At 45.8% G+C, this 16,328-nt stretch overlaps 1 protein-coding gene across 4 annotated transcripts in view; it reads left to right on the top strand.

The window, feature by feature from the left end:
* The window catches only part of LOC118369789 (ankyrin-3-like), a 137,368-nt gene that overhangs the window by 88,409 nt on the left and 32,631 nt on the right, over positions 1-16,328 (top strand). For 3 of the 4 annotated variants that reach the window (XM_052498652.1, XM_035754489.2, XM_052498653.1), the window contains exons 17-24: positions 3,285-3,482; positions 4,602-4,700; positions 5,487-5,585; positions 5,886-5,984; positions 6,330-6,425; positions 7,439-7,511; positions 7,740-7,796; positions 13,179-13,302. In XM_052498652.1, coding sequence (XP_052354612.1) covers positions 3,285-3,482; positions 4,602-4,700; positions 5,487-5,585; positions 5,886-5,984; positions 6,330-6,425; positions 7,439-7,511; positions 7,740-7,796; positions 13,179-13,302 — 845 coding nt within the window. The remainder of the gene's footprint in view (positions 1-3,284; positions 3,483-4,601; positions 4,701-5,486; positions 5,586-5,885; positions 5,985-6,329; positions 6,426-7,438; positions 7,512-7,739; positions 7,797-13,178; positions 13,303-16,328) is intronic. The other variant, XM_052498654.1, reaches the window with a different exon arrangement.

Below are 16,328 nucleotides of genomic sequence, written 5' to 3'. Positions count from 1 at the left end.
CAGACAGACAGACAGACAGACGGACGGACGGACGGACGGACGGACGGACGGACGGACGGACAGACAGACGGACAAAGACAGAGACAGACAGACGGCAAGATGGAAAACTGTACAATTATACTGTCTGGAAAAGCTTTGTCAATGACCCAAAACAGTCGTAGAATATAACATTCTGGTGTAAAGGATTAAATCGCACTGTGTCAACTGTGGTATGATATGCTTGTTATCAAGGTATGAACTAATATTACAGAGGAATGGCTAAAGGCACATTTTCCATGTTCTGGACTCCTTGCTCTGAGTTATCTTATTTATTTTATGACAGTTGAAGTAGGTGTCAAGAGCTTGTCTCGCTTTTCCACATCTGCCTACTGCCTCTACCCATGGTCTCAGCTTTGTAGAGGTTTCTTAGGGGCAGTTATGCATTAAAGCTGTTAAAAATAATGTTTTAATCCCACAGGACTATTACACCCAGCCAAACCCCACCACCCAGGACTATTACACCCCCACCGCCCTGCACCCCCAGGACTTTTACAAGTCCACTGCCCTGCATCCCATGACTTTTACACCCCCACTGCCCTGCAGCCCAGGACTATTACACCCCCACTGTCCTGGAATCCCAGGACTATTACACCCCACTGTCCTGCATCCCAGGGCTATTACACCCCCACTGCCCTGCATCCCAGGACTTTTACAAGTCCACTGCCCTGCTTACCATGACTATTAAACCCCCACTGCCCTGCTTCCCAGGACTATTACACCCCACTGTCCTGCATCCCAGGACTATTACACCCCCACTGTCCTTGCATCCCAGGACTATTACACCCCCACTGCCCTGCTTCCCAAGGCTATTACGCCCCACTGCCCTGCATCCCAGGACTATTACACCCCCACTGCCCTGCATCCCAGGACTATTACACCCCCACTGCCCTGCTTCCCAGGACTATTACACCCCACTGCCCCGCATCCCAGGACTATTACACCCCACTGCCCCACATCCCAGGACTATTACACCCCCACTGCCCTGCTTCCCAGGACTATTACACCCCACTGTCCTGCATCCCAGGACTATTACACCCCACAGTCCTGCATCCCAGGACTATTACACCCCACGGTCCTGCATCCCAGGACTATTAAACCCCACTGCCCTGCATCCCAGGACTATTACACCCCACTGTCCTGCATCCCAGGGCTATTACACCCCCACTGCCCTGCATCCCAGGACTTTTACAAGTCCACTGCCCTGCATCCCAGGACTATTACACCCCACTGCCCTGCTTCCAAGGACTATTACAAGTCCACTGCCCTTGCATCCCAGGACTATTACACCCCACCGCCCTGCATCCCAGGACTATTACACCCCCACTGCCCTGCATCCCAGGGCTATTACACCTCCACTGCCCTGCTTTCCAGGACTATTACACCCCCACTGCCCTGCTTCCCAGGACTATTACATCCCACTGCCCTGCATCCCAGGACTATTACACCCCACTGCCCTGCATCCCAGGACTGTTACACCCCACTGCCCTGCATCCCAGGACAATTACACCCCACTGCCCTGCATCCCAGGACTATTACACCCCCACTGCCCTGCTTCCCAGGACAGTTACACCCCACTGCCCTGCTTCCCAGGACTATTACACCCCACTGCCCTGCTTCCCAGGACTATTACACCCCCACTGCCCTGCATCCCAGGACTATTACACCCCCACTGCCCTGCATCCCAGGGCTATTACACCCCCACTGCCCTGCTTCCCAGGACTATTACACCCCCACTGCCCTGCTTCCCAGGACTATTACATCCCACTGCCCTGCATCCCAGGACTATTACACCCCACTGCCCTGCATCCCAGGACTATTACACCCCACTGCCCTGCATCCCAGGACTATTACACCCCACTGCCCTGCATCCCAGGACTATTACACCCCCACTGCCCCCCACTGCCCTGCTTCCCAGGACTATTACACCCCACTGCCCCGCATCCCAGGACTATTACACCCCACTGCCCCACATCCCAGGACTATTACACCCCCACTGCCCTGCTTCCCAGGACTATTACACCCCACTGTCCTGCATCCCAGGACTATTACACCCCACAGTCCTGCATCCCAGGACTATTACACCCCACGGTCCTGCATCCCAGGACTATTAAACCCCACTGCCCTGCATCCCAGGACTATTACACCCCACTGTCCTGCATCCCAGGGCTATTACACCCCCACTGCCCTGCATCCCAGGACTTTTACAAGTCCACTGCCCTGCCTCCCAGGACTATTACACCCCACTGCCCTGCTTCCAAGGACTATTACAAGTCCACTGCCCTTGCATCCCAGGACTATTACACCCCCACCGCCCTGCATCCCAGGACATTTACACCCCCACTGCCATGCTTCCCAGGACTATTACACCCCACTGCCCTGCATCCCAGGACTATTACACCCCCACTGCCCTGCTTCCCAGGACTATTACACCCCACTGCCCTGCATCCCAGGACTGTTACACCCCACTGCCCTGCATCCCAGGACTATTACACCCCACTGTCCTGCATCCCAGGACTATTACACCCCCACTGCCCTGCATCCCAGGACTATTACACCCCACTGCCCTGCATCCCAGGACTATTACACCCCCACTGCCCTGCTTCCCAGGACTATTACACCCCACTGCCCTGCATCCCAGGACTGTTACACCCCACTGCCCTGCATCCCAGGACTATTACACCCCCACTGCCCTGCTTCCCAGGACTATTACATCCCACTGCCCTGCATCCCAGGACTATTACACCCCACTGCCCTGCATCCCAGGACTATTACACCCCACTGCCCTGCATCCCAGGACTATTACACCCCACTGTCCTGCTTCCCAGGACTATTACACCCCCACTGCCCTGCTTCCCAGAACTATTCATGGAGTTAAAGCCCCACTGTGGTGTCATACCGCCAGTGGAGCTCCACTAAAGATCCTCTCCAGGGAAACCCTTTGGGAATGTTGGGATGGATCCGGCTTTAACACCCAGCCAAAGACTCTTTCTGCCTGCCTGGGGCTTTTGTTGTTTAGTAGTGTGTCCAGTGAAGGGAGAAGAGGGTGAAACATGTTGTTTCTGTTAACCAAGGCCTTAAGCTAAACCATGCATCTAGAACCCTAATGAGAGTAGAATAGAATAGAATAGAGTCGTAGAATAGAGTAAAGCAGAGCAGAATAGAGTAGAATAGAGCAGAATAGAGTAGAGTAGAATAGAGGACATATAGAGTGCTGAATACATTTTCTCTGTGTCTCATCCTCTCAGAATGGCTACACACCCCTCCACATAGCTGCCAAGAAGAACCAGATGGACATCGGGACCACCCTACTGGAGTACGGGGCGGACACCAATGCTGTGACCCGCCAGGGCATCAGCCCTGTTCACCTGGCTGCACAGGAGGGCAGTGTGGACCTGGTCTCTCTGCTGCTCACCAAGAACGCCAGCGTCAACATGGGCAACAAGGTAACACACACACACACTGTGTATACACAGCACAAACGGTTCACTATACTACATTCACATACACACACGCACACACACTCTCACCTGGCTTCACAGGAGGGTTAACTTATGTGAAAAGGATAATTGTATAACTCATAGGCCTTAAGACCGGACATCATCAACACTGAAACTAACACACTCATACAGAATACTACTGTTCACATACACACATGCACAACCACAGACACATGTGTTAGCAAAGGCGCATACACACACACCAATGGCCAGGCTTTTCAGAGGCTTATTTAAGCCCACTGATATGAGCCTAGAGGGCCTGTGTCATCCTAATGAGTTGAAGGCAGATGACACTTCTCAGTATAGCGCCGTCTTTAGCATGGCGGATCAGACCACAGCTGAGTCTCTCATTTTCACTGACACTTTTCACTGAGTTCAAAAGGAGCCAGTGGATTTACCAAGTCCTTTAAAAACAACCTCCTAGCTAGCTAACTATCCCTGTGACTCTTTAAAATCAACCTCCTAGTTAGCTTACTATCCCTGTGACTCTTTAAAAACAACCTCCTAGCTAGCTTACTATCCCTGTGACTCTTTAAAATCAACCTCCTAGCTAGCTTACTATCCCTGTGACTCTTTAAAAACAACCTCCTAGCTAGCTAACTATCCTTGTGACTCTTTAAAAACAACATCCTAGCTAGCTAACTATCCCTGTGACTCTTTCAAATCAACCTCCTAGCTAGCTTACTATCCCTGTGACTCTTTAAAAACAACCTCCTAGCTAGCTAACTATCCCTGTGACTCTTTAAAATCAACCTCCTAGCTAGCTTACTATCCCTGTGACTCTTTAAAAACAACCTCCTAGCTAGCTAACTATCCCTGTGACTCTTTAAAAACAACCTCCTAGCTAGCTAACTATCCCTGTGACTCTTTAAAATCAACCTCCTAACCAGCTAACTATCCCTGTGACTCTTAAAAAACAACCTCCTAGCTGGCTAACTATCCCTGTGACTCTTTAAAAACAAATATGAATAAAGATGCATTGCTTTGACATGGCTATGATAACCCCCGGCATGGAAAATTAATTCTAAATGTATGTGTGTGTGCGATTGCGCCTATCTCTTTCAGAGTGGTCTCACACCTCTCCACTTAGCGGCGCAGGAGGACAAAGTCAACGTGGCGGAAGTCCTGCTCAACCAGGGGGCGGACGTCGTCCCCTCGACAAAGGTGAAGGTCACGCTGTTTCCACGGCAACCACAGGGAACAGACTGTACAGACTATCAGAGTGAAAGCCTGTGGGACAGAGAGATGCCCTTGATTTCAACTCTCCTTGTCAATGATAGACCAGGGGTTGTAGATGGTTAATTCATGTGTTTAGAATAGTGATAAAGACCCACAACACAATGAAGTTACAGACATAATGTATTGATGTTGCGTGTGTGTATGTATTGTCTCCACCATTCTATACACTGGTCGATAAAATGTTGAAGGAAAGATAAACACCTGCCCCCACACACACTTGGCTGCAGCACAGTGTTCTCAGGTGTGGGATGAATAAAGGATTAGAAGACACCTGAGTGGCAGGTGTTTGTGTCTGTATGTGCGTCACTACCAGTAACCTCCCCAGCTTGATGCAGCAGGCTGCCCATCGGCTGCTCACGTTCACTAGACAGGGACACAGACAGAGAGAGATCTGCAGTAGCACAAGGTCACACACTGTGTTGTGCTGGCAGCACACTGGTTTACAGCCAAGGCTGTTCATTCATTCATATTTTATATCAGGTGTCTCTATTAGAGAAGTGTTATGAAGTTCTTGTTGTATAATAGGATCTTTGTGTCACACTTGTGTAAATGTAATGTTAGTTACTTCCTGGTCACACAAGGGCTGTGATGTCACAGGACGAGAAGTAAAAAGCTTACATCTTCCTTTCTTCTCTCTCTCTCTCTCTCTCTCTCTCTCTCTCTCTCTCTCTCTCTCTCTCTCTCTCGGTTCCTTGTCCTTGGGTAAAACAGATGGGATACACTCCGCTGCATGTGGCTTGTCACTATGGCAACGTCAAGATGGCGGACTTCCTCATACAGAACCAGGCCAGAGTTGATGACAAAACAAAGGTAAACAACTGAAAGTCTGTCCCATGTGGTGTTCATGTGAGCTGAGCTTATTTACCTTTGTCAGTTTGTGTGTTTTTCGCTGGCTGTCCCTAACACTCTCTTTGTTTTGATACCACTCCCTCCTTCCCCGTCCCTCAATCCCTCTCTCCCTCCGTCACTCTCTTGCTATCCTCCTGTTTATATCTTCTCCATCATGTTTTCACTTTGCATCCCCTTTCCCCACTCCCCTCAATTTCTCTCCATCTCATTCTACCTCTCACTATCATCCCTCCCTCTCGTTCTCTCTGTCACTGTCTGCAGAACGGCTACACGCCCCTCCACCAGGCGGCACAGCAGGGCCACACCCACATCATCAACCTGCTGCTGCAGCACGGAGCCTCTGCCAATCAGCTGACCGTGGTGAGTGAGGCATGATGGGAAAACCTGCTGTCTCAGCAGCTCTCTTCCAGAGGCCTGGATCAGCAGGGCTACACAGAGCAGCAGGACACATACAATAGTATACAGTACATACATAGTAATGGACACACACACACAGACACACACACACACACTAAAAACAGACTTCTACACAGAAACACACACACATACATATACAGTATCATTGTACATTCACAAAGCACAGAAATACACACCCACACACAGCACTAAATACACCCTCACACACAGCACTAATGTTGCCACACTAACAAAGTAAAAACAAACGCATATTATAACCTACATCATTTCTTTCCCCCCTTTTCGCAGAACGGGAGCACAGCCTTGTCCATCGCCTGTCGTCTTGGTTACATCTCAGTGGTCGACACTCTCAGGCCAGTGACTGATGAGAATCTGACCTCTGTGGTAAGACGCCATGCCATGCCAAGTCTGTCTGTCTGTCCGTCTCTCTGTCTCACTCTCTCTCTCTCTCTCTCTCTCTCTCTCTCTCTCTCTCTCTCTCTCTCTCTCTCTCTCTCTCTCTCTCTCTCTCATTGGTCTGTATATTTAGGTTTCTGTAGGTTTGTTTGTCTGTCTGTTTGCCTGCTCGTCTATGTAATTTAATGTGGACCAGTGGGGCCTAGCCCCAATGTTACAGCTTGTCTTTGTCCAGTGAATATTGCTTCTGGCGCTCAATTTGACTGTAACTCATGAAATGGAAAGTCAACTCACCTGGCATGAACACAGGCCTTTATCTCAACTGACACCGCAGCGGTGGAAGACTTGATTTGTGTTCCATTGCTGTACAGGTAGTAGGTGTTGGTCACAGGGTCACATACCCAAACAGTAGGCCGGGTACCACTCTTGAGGCAGTTTGCAGTGCATAGCATGCTGATCTCTGCCTGTGTGTTATGGTGACGCAAAGCAAACGGTCGATTTGCATTCCTAGTGGATGAAAAAACATGCCAATCCAGACTAGTGGTCTGTCTCCATGTACAGTATGTGTTACTGTCATCTGTCCATGTGCTTGCAGTTCACTAACCTCATGTGTGAATCTGTGTGTGGGGATTTGAAAGTACATAATAAATTAATAAACAGTTGTTTATTCCTCTGATGACATGGGGCTGAATCCTAACATGAAGTGTGCACATTGTGTACAACTCAAACCTTGACATCACTGGATGAGTTACTGTATGCATATCTCAAATTAGTACTTGGCCCTGAAACGGTATACAAGAGTAACTGCATGTGATTCCAGGAATGCTCTCTCACATGCTTAACTGTGTGAAAAGCCCAGGTTGAATATCCTGTTGCTCCTCAAATAGATCTGTCGATGTGTCAGGAGGGATTTAATAATAGTGACCCCCAGGGCCAATCAGGGGCCACTGGGCACAGTAGCATTCATCTGCATTACTCATGTCGGACTCTTTTATCAACAGACTGCGACAGAAAAACACAAAATGAACATCCCCGAGACCATGAACGAGTTTCTGGACATGTCTGACGATGAAGGTATGAGTATAAGTGGTTGATATGACTGTATCAAAACTTCGCTGACAACCTAAGCCGTGCATTACCCCATAAGCTGACATTGAGTTGACCGGTCGGGGTTAACCTGTGTTTTGTGTATTCAAGGCATGTGAATCATATAGTATGTGTGGCTGCATCTCATATTAGTGAAAGTGTGCCATTTGATGCCTTATTAATATTCCATTAACTGTATGTATTCAAATCACACAGCTAAGGCTAATGCGCCGGAAATTCTCAATGACGACTGTATTTCAGATGTTGACGAAGGTATTTGCCCCATTTTTCTACTCAGTAGTTTTGTTTTTGTTTCACTCTTTTCACGTAACCCCATTCCTTCACCTGCACCTCACCTGTTGGAAAGCTAACCATCTTGCTGATACGCTGCTTCACTGAGTTTGCCTGGCAATCTGGAACACGCTAGCCAGAACCCACCTCTTTCTCTCTGCTTCCTACACTGAGATGCAGCTTTCTCTGAGTATCTTGTTTGATCCACATATCAGTAGTTGATGTCAGCAAATGTAAATCAGCAGAGAAAGTAAGCCTCGGACACAAATTACATTTGTGTTTGAGCTTTTGGACTTTTATTTTGCTTGTGATAAGATACTGTTGGTTTGGTGTGACTTATCCACAGTCATTCTGGTTACACTGCATGTAGCTAAGTATTCGAGCCCTAGAACAATTTGTGCTTTGAGGGACAGGCCTTACTTTTACATTTTATTTTTTACATATTAGTCATTTAGCAGACACTCTTATCCAGAGCACCTTACAGTCAGTGCATCTTAAGACAGCTTGGCGGGACAACCACATATCACAGTCATAGTAAGTACATTTTCCTTCAATAACGTAGCTATCAGCAATTCCCCTAGAAAAGGGGAAAAAGTGAGAGTGTCAGTTCACAAGCCTTTTGGGGGGGATTATTGAAGAGACTTTTTGACGAGGTAGGGTTTCTGGTGTTTTCAGAAGATGGGCTTCCTATTGTAGTAAAGCTGAGTTTCATGGTGCTTTTAACTTTGTTGCCACAATACCATGCATGGTAGTTACATGGTATTTCAATATCTTGGGTAAAAATACAGTAATAAATTACTATACATTACTTGTAACTATACAGTTACACTACTTCTAACTAGTAAAGTGTGTGGGACAAGTGTTGCTACAGGTTACCGGTCTCAAATTGCACTCTTATGCTGACTGTTTGAATACCAATGTATCAATAGTTGTTAGGAAAAACTTTGTTATTCATTGCTTCAAAAGCACTGGGTGACAACTGAAATGCACTACAAAAGAGTGAAATCTAAGCAAGACTAAATAGCTTATATTGAGTGATCATTTGTTTTTTTCTTACCAAGCTAAATTATCCAATGTCATTGGCTGTTAATAATATATTTTTTGTCTTAAAAAAAGGCTTAATACAAGAAATGTATCTTATTTCAAGATATTTTTCAAGATATTTAACCTTTTTTTATTTTTTATTTAACCTTTTTAACTAGGCGGGACAATAAGACAATATAAGATATTTAATCTTGCTTAGATTTCATTTTTTTTGCAGTGCATTTCAGTTGTCACCCAGTGTTTTGGAAGCAATTAACAGACACTACTGTAAAATGGATACATTTGTCCATGGAGTGTTGCTTAGGTAACTGTAGAGAGGGGTGTGGAGTTTCTGTGTCAGATGATACTGCTGGACTCAACAAGTTCCACACACTCACCTGCTGACTGATCAGAGGTAGTGCTTACGGTGTCTACGTCGGGGCTGATAAACATACACTGCAATGTTTACTGCTCTCCATGTTCAATGCTTTCCACATTGTAATGGCCTATCATACAATACTGTCATGCTATAATCAAATTGGTAACAAAGTTTACCTCATGTCAGCTGTTGAGGTTATCCTCACAGTTTACTACATTGCTATATGGCCTTAGGTGTAAGATTGACAGAGGCAGATATGGTCCCATGTGGCAACGTTTGTAACACATGGCGCTTCCAATGCCAGGGTTGTGGGTTCGATTCCCATGGGGGACCAGTACATAAGAGCACAAAATTGTATGCACTCACTACTGTAAATGGCTCTGCTAAATGTCTGCTAAATCTGCTAAATGATAAAACATGTAATGTAAGCTCTATGCTGAAAACCTATCCTCTGGGAATGTGTCATTGAGAGTCTTACTGAATAATGGCGTTACATTTGACCATGCATTACACCAGTAATCTGTCACAGTGCATGCCATCTTGCTTATGGAGGGCAATCCAATTGGCCATGACAGGTCATTCCTGTCCTGCTGTAGTCAGAGTGCAGTGGCATGCTGATCCCACTACGCATTCCTTAGATCACCCTGTCTAAAAGAGATCACTAGTCATGACTTTAGAGGAGTAATGGTTTAGGGAGGTACAGTGGGGCAAAAAAGTATTTAGTCAGCCACCAATTGTACACGTTCTCCCACTTAAAAAGATTAGAGAGGCCTGTAATTTTCATCATAGGTACACTTCAACTATGACAGACAAAATGAGAAGAAACAAAATCCAGAAAATCACATTGTAGGATTTTAAATGAATGAATTTGCAAATTATGGTGGAAAATAAGTATTTGGTCAATAACAAAAGTTTATCTCAATACTTTGTTATATACCCTTTGTTGGCAATGACAGAGGTCAAAAGTTTTCTGTAAGTCTTCACAAGGTTTTCACACACTGTTGCTGGTATTTTGGCCCATTCCTCCATGCAGATCTCCTCTAGAGCAGTGATGTTTTGGGGCTGTTGCTGGGAAACACGGACTTTCAACTCCCTCCAAAGATTTTCTATGGGGGTGAGATCTGGAGACTGGCTAGGCCACTCCAGGACCTTGAAATACTTCTTACGAAGCCACTCCTTCGTTGCCCGGGCGGTGTGTTTGGGATCATTGTCATGCTGAAAGACCCAGCCACGTTTCAACTTCAATGCCCTTGCTGATGGAAGGAGGTTTTCACTCAAAATCTCACGATACATGGCCCCATTCATTCTTTCCTTTACACGGATCAGTCGTCCTGGTCCCTTTGCGGAAAAACAGCCCCAAAGCATGATGTTTCCACCCCCATGCTTCACAGTAGGTATGGTGTTCTTTGGATGCAACTCAGCATTCTTTGTCCTCCAAACACGACGAGTTGAGTTTTTACCAAAAAGTTATATTTTGGTTTCATCTGACCATATGACATTCTCCCAATCTTCTTCTGGATCATCCAAATGCTCTCTAGCAAACTTCAGACGGGCCTGGACACGTCTGGCACTGCAGGATTTGAGTCCCTGGCGGCGTAGTGTGTTACTGATGGTAGGCTTTGTTACTTTGGTCCCAGCTCTCTGCAGGTCATTCACTAGGTCCCCCCGTGTGGTTCTGGGATTTTTGCTCACCATTCTTGTGATAATTTTGACCCCACGGGGTGAGATCTTGCATGGAGCCCCAGATTGAGGGAGATTATCAGTGATCTTGTATGTCTTCCATTTCCTAATAATTGCTCACACAGTTGATTTATTCAAACCAAACTGTTTACCTATTGCAGATTCAGTCTTCCCAGCCTGGTGCAGGTCTACAACTTTGTTTCTGGTGTCCTTTGACAGCTCTTTGGTCTTGGCCATAGTGGAGTTTGGAGTGTGACTGTTTGAGGTTGTGGACAGGTGTCTTTTATACTGATAACAAGTTCAAACAGGTGCCATTAATACAGGTAACGAGTGGAGGACAGAGGAGCCTCTTAAAGAAGAAGTTACAGGTCTGTGAGAGCCAGAAATCTTGCTTGTTTGTAGGTGACCAAATACTTATTTTCCACCATAATTTGCAAATAAATACATTAAAATTCTACAATGTGATTTTCTGGGGGTTTTTCTCCTCATTTTGTATGTCATAGTTGAAGTGCACCTATGATGAAAATTACAGGCCTCGTCTTTTTAATTGGGAGAACTTGCACAATTGGTGGCTGACTAAATACGTTTTTGCTCCACTGTATATGTAGGCTACTTTCTTTGAGAGACAAAAAGATGAACCAATTATCCATTTTGGGGGGCAGTTTTGGTCCACCCATTTGGATTGCAGACATATTTCCACTGTCCACCCCCCTCCTCAGGAAAAAACCTAGTGGGTTGTTCTTCAAAGACTCTTTCTCCGTTCATTCTCCCCAAACTGTTTATTCTGTGTCCTAAAATAAGTATTTGTTTACATTCTGGAATACACTCAGATTACTGCGCAACAGACAAACCACAAACAATATTCAAACGCGACCTATCTATCCCTCTGCCACTGTGTTTTCGGTGCAATTCAGCCTGAATTGACGGAGATGCTATCCGGACTGGTGGACATTCTCTCCAAATCCAATGATATGAGCGTTAGCTGAGCCGACAAGCAAAGAAACCTCTTATCACGAATTTAAATGGCTTCTACTTGTACTTTTTCGCTCAGGGATGTGCTCTACCCGGAAAACTCCGCATAGTTCAAACTTTGTTTGCAGCAAGAGACGGAACGGCAGCGGCAGAGGTGCAGTTGCAGCAGTTACAGTAGGCTTTCGGACAGTCCCTGGCTGGAAGGACAGACAATCGGGACAGTTCGATTTCGAGTTCTTTCAGCCGCAACCACATGAATGGAATAGAATTTTTTTTACGCGTCTCTTCTCTCTGGATTTATTGGTGGGAGTTAACTGTTCTGCAGATAATTGGAAAATAAATACAAACACGGGAATATAATAAGAGTGGTGACGGACATGGCTGTTTTTCTATGTAAGTCATAAAGGCCATATTTCATGGAGAAGTGCTGTCGAATGGAGGTGATACAGGGAACTGGTGCATAAAGCCATTTCGTACGCAATCGAGTTATTGTAGGCTACAGCGTAGCTGAGGCGGGAGAGAGCCGTGTGTGAGTGAGAGAGAGCTGGGAGAGGGAGAAGAGAATCGCTTGCTTGCTATGACGTACAGTATAGCCTTCAGTACTGCATTGGCTTTGAAAAACATTACTCACCTTTGGCGTTCTTACAGTCAGTGTGTGAAAGCGAGCGTGTTTGAAGGAACCAGTGTTGCAATGTAGCAAAGCGCTGTAACGACATTGTAGCCCATCCGAGCAAAAGTGCGGCATTATCTGAGGTACTGGGGCTGCCGGGGGAGGGGCTGCGGTGGAAGATTGATGTGTTGCAGGCTGGGGTCGGTCAGAAGGGGGAAAGGGGATACATTGTCGCGGCAAGGATTGCTGTTTTTTTTCACCTTGATAATCTAGGTGCTCTTGCTGCTTGAGTTCTGCTAGCGTCTAATTACACCCAGCGCTTTTTGGCCTGAGTGTCAATACAAACTGCGTTTGGTTTTACTGGACAGAAGAGCTATGCTGCAAGTAGCTTTTGTCTCCAAGCTAGTGGACTTCGTTAGCCTATGAAATAGATTGTAACGGATTTCTTACCATGTCATTCATTTCAAGTAGCCTAGACCTATGAGTGTTGATGCTGCTATTTAGCTTCTTTATAGCCCAATGAGTAGCCTACCAACTGAGCATAGGGCCTAGTACTCTGGCCCACTAGTCATCAGAGTGACACTGATGAATTATCCAAGGCCTGTTATAATGAAGTGGTGGTAAGATTTTTCTATGAGTACTGCAACACTCTTCTTGCTCGGATTGCCTTTGCAGTAATGATTGGGGACTTTTCCACCAGGTGAGGATGCAATGACCGGCGACACTGACAAATATCTGCGGCCCCAGGACCTCAAGGAGCTGGGGGACGACTCTCTCCCGCAGGAGGGCTACATGGGGTTCAGCATTGGAGTCCGCTCAGCGAGGTATGTGACACTCTTATGGCATTATATGCTCTTGACCGCGATGTCATGTTTGGCATTGCCAGTGCGTTTGTTTAGCCCATATACACAGGTTTAAGATGTGCTGATATGTTGATGATACTGTATGGGAGCAGTGAAATTGTAAGAAGTTGTGGTGAGTTAAGTGTCCTTCATAGAAACAGATGTAATAGAGATGTTATTACCACTTGCTTCAGCATGTTTGAGTATTCTACGGGCCATAGAATGACTATTGATCAACGTCACTGATACCTACACGTATACATATGGCCTTTGGTCAGATATGTATACGTTTTGCCCACTACAGTATTCAAAGAGAGGATGACCAGCTGTAGGCTAAGAGTACCCAGTAGAAAACTGGCAAGCTTGGGTGAAAATACATAATCACATTAGATCAGTATTGTATAACCCACAGCACATCATTGGCCATCTATTGTGGAGCCCCTGACAGCTGGCAAATGCACGGTGATGGTCGACTGACTAAAAACAATGACGGTGTCAGGCAGCAGCACACTATGGGGGAAAACGGCCTTAAAACAGAACCACTGTTTTACAAATCAAGAAAGAGGAGTTAGATCCGCTTTTAGGCTATAATGGATGGTGTGAGATGTTTAACACGTCATTTCAGCTGTTCCGGGTTTGATGAATCAAGTCCGGGTGTTTGAATAAGGCTGTGTCACTTTTATCATCTCTAGAGAAGCTTTCGGAACTTCATGTCACCAATTCCCAAAGCCACGTGACAAATGTATTGACGGCTGCTTAGTCAGTAAAAGTTAGTGATGATGTCTAAATCAAGGACTTTCTCTGATAACGTTTTGCATCTATAAACTATGTTACCATGTACTATCCTGTATACTGTGCTATGATACACCTGTGCCATTATGCTGTTATTTGAATCGCAAAGTTAACTGGTTGAATATGTGTGGTGAAAAGATATTGTTGACATGATTCTTTGCAGTGCTGGAAATGTTCTGTTTTTGTATTGATTGTTTAATGTATGGTGCCGAGCAGCTGCTTTCTTTTCCCCTTACCTTTCTGTTCATGACATCGGCCTTGCATGGTTTGCTCTCGGACTGGGCCACACACTAGTCTATACACACTCACATACATTCGTAAAGTATTCAGACCCCTTCCCCTTTTCTACATTTTGTTACGTTACAGCCTTATTCTAAAATGGATTAAATACAAGTATTTAACCCCTTTGCAATGAGACTCAAAATTGAGGTCAGGTGCATCCTGTTTCCATTGATCATCCTTGAGATGTTTCTAAAAGTTGATTGGAGTCATTGGACATGATTTGGAAAGGCACACACCTTTCTATATAAGGTCCCACAGTTGACAGTGCATGTCAGAGCAAAAACCAAGCCATGAGGTCGAAGGAATTGTCCGTAGAGCGCCGGAGACAGGATTGTGTCGAGGCACATATATGGGGAAGGGTACCCAAAAAATGTCTGGAGCATTGAAGGTCCCCAATAACACAGTGGCCTCGATCATTCTTAAATGGAATAAGTTTGGAACCACCAAGACTCTTCCTAGAGCTGGCCGCCCGGCCAAACTGCACAATTGGGGGAGAAGGGCCAAGAACCCGATGGTCACTCTGACAGAGCTCCAGAGATCCTCTGTGGAGATGGGAGAACCTTCCAGAAGGACAACAATCTCTGCAACACTTCACCAATCAGTTATTTTTTGTAGAGTGGCCAGACAGAAGCCACTCCTCAGTTAAGGCACATGAAAGCCCGCTTGGAGTTTGCAAAATGGCACCTATAGGACTCAGACAATGAGAAACAAGATTTTATGGTCTGATTAAACCAAGATTGAACCCTTTGGCCTGAATGCCAAGTGTCACGTCTCAAGGAAACCTGGAACCATCCCTACGGTGAAGCATGGTGGTGGCAGCATCATGCTGTGGGGATGTTTTTCAGTGGCAGGGACTGGGAGACTAGTCAGGATCGAGGGAAAGATGAATGGAGCAAAGTACAGAGAGATCCTTGATGAAATCCTGCCCCAGAGTGCTCAGGACCTCAGACTGGGGCCAAGGTTCACCTTCCAACAGGACAACAACCCTAAGCACACAGCCAAGACAATGCAGGAGTGGCTTCGGGACAAGTCTCTTCATGTCCTTGAGTGGCATAGCCAGAGCCCGGACTTGAACCCAATCGAACATCTCTGGAGAGACCTGAAAATAGCTGTACAGCGACGATCCCTATCCAACCTGACAGAGCTTGAGAGGATCTGCAGAGAAGAATGGGAGAAACTCTCCAAATACAGGTGTGCCAAGCTTGTAGCGTCATACCCAAGAATACTCGAGGCTGTAATCGCTGCCAAAGGTGCTTCAACAAAGTACTGAGCAAATGGTCTGAATACTTGTGAACATGTGATATTTCAGTTTTGGTTTTTACATTCTATAAATGTGCAAAAATGTCTAAAAGCTGTTTTTGCTTTGTCATTATGGGGTATTGTGTGTTGATTGATGATGGGGGCGAAAAACATTTAATCAGTTTTTGAATAAGGCTGTTACGTAACAAATTGTGCAGAAAGTCAAGGTGTCTGAATACTTTCCGACACAGACACAGAAAGAAAGAACGACTATAAGCCCAGGCTTGGAGCATACCCCATGCAAAAGCAGAGCATCAATGTCACATGAAAATAAAAACACCTCTCTGCTTGGACGTTTTCAAAATGCTTGGCTCTTCACCACTCTTCTACTTTCCTTTTCCTTTTTTTTCTTGCACTCTCTGTTTCTCACTCTAGCCCTAGGATCAGGTAAGAGCAGAAAGCACATTTCACCAAACATATTTCCCTCCCCTGACTCATCCTCTGTGCGTTGGGACTCCATGAACCATAGTCAGTCTTTCTGGTATACTTTCTCTGAGTTTTTTGGTGACTTTATTTGGGAAACCTTTTTCGACCTCACTAATATTTTTCATCACCTTATTTTCTCATCAGTCAATATAAACCCCTCATCATTTGCAAATAAACCAAGTAATATTTAATACAAGTTATGAATAGAG

Source organism: Oncorhynchus keta, chromosome 36, assembly GCF_023373465.1.
Source record: "Oncorhynchus keta strain PuntledgeMale-10-30-2019 chromosome 36, Oket_V2, whole genome shotgun sequence".
NCBI classification, from domain to species: domain Eukaryota; kingdom Metazoa; phylum Chordata; class Actinopteri; order Salmoniformes; family Salmonidae; genus Oncorhynchus; species Oncorhynchus keta.
Note: the sequence above shows the minus strand (reverse complement) of the source record. Positions and strands in the feature narration are given on the sequence as shown.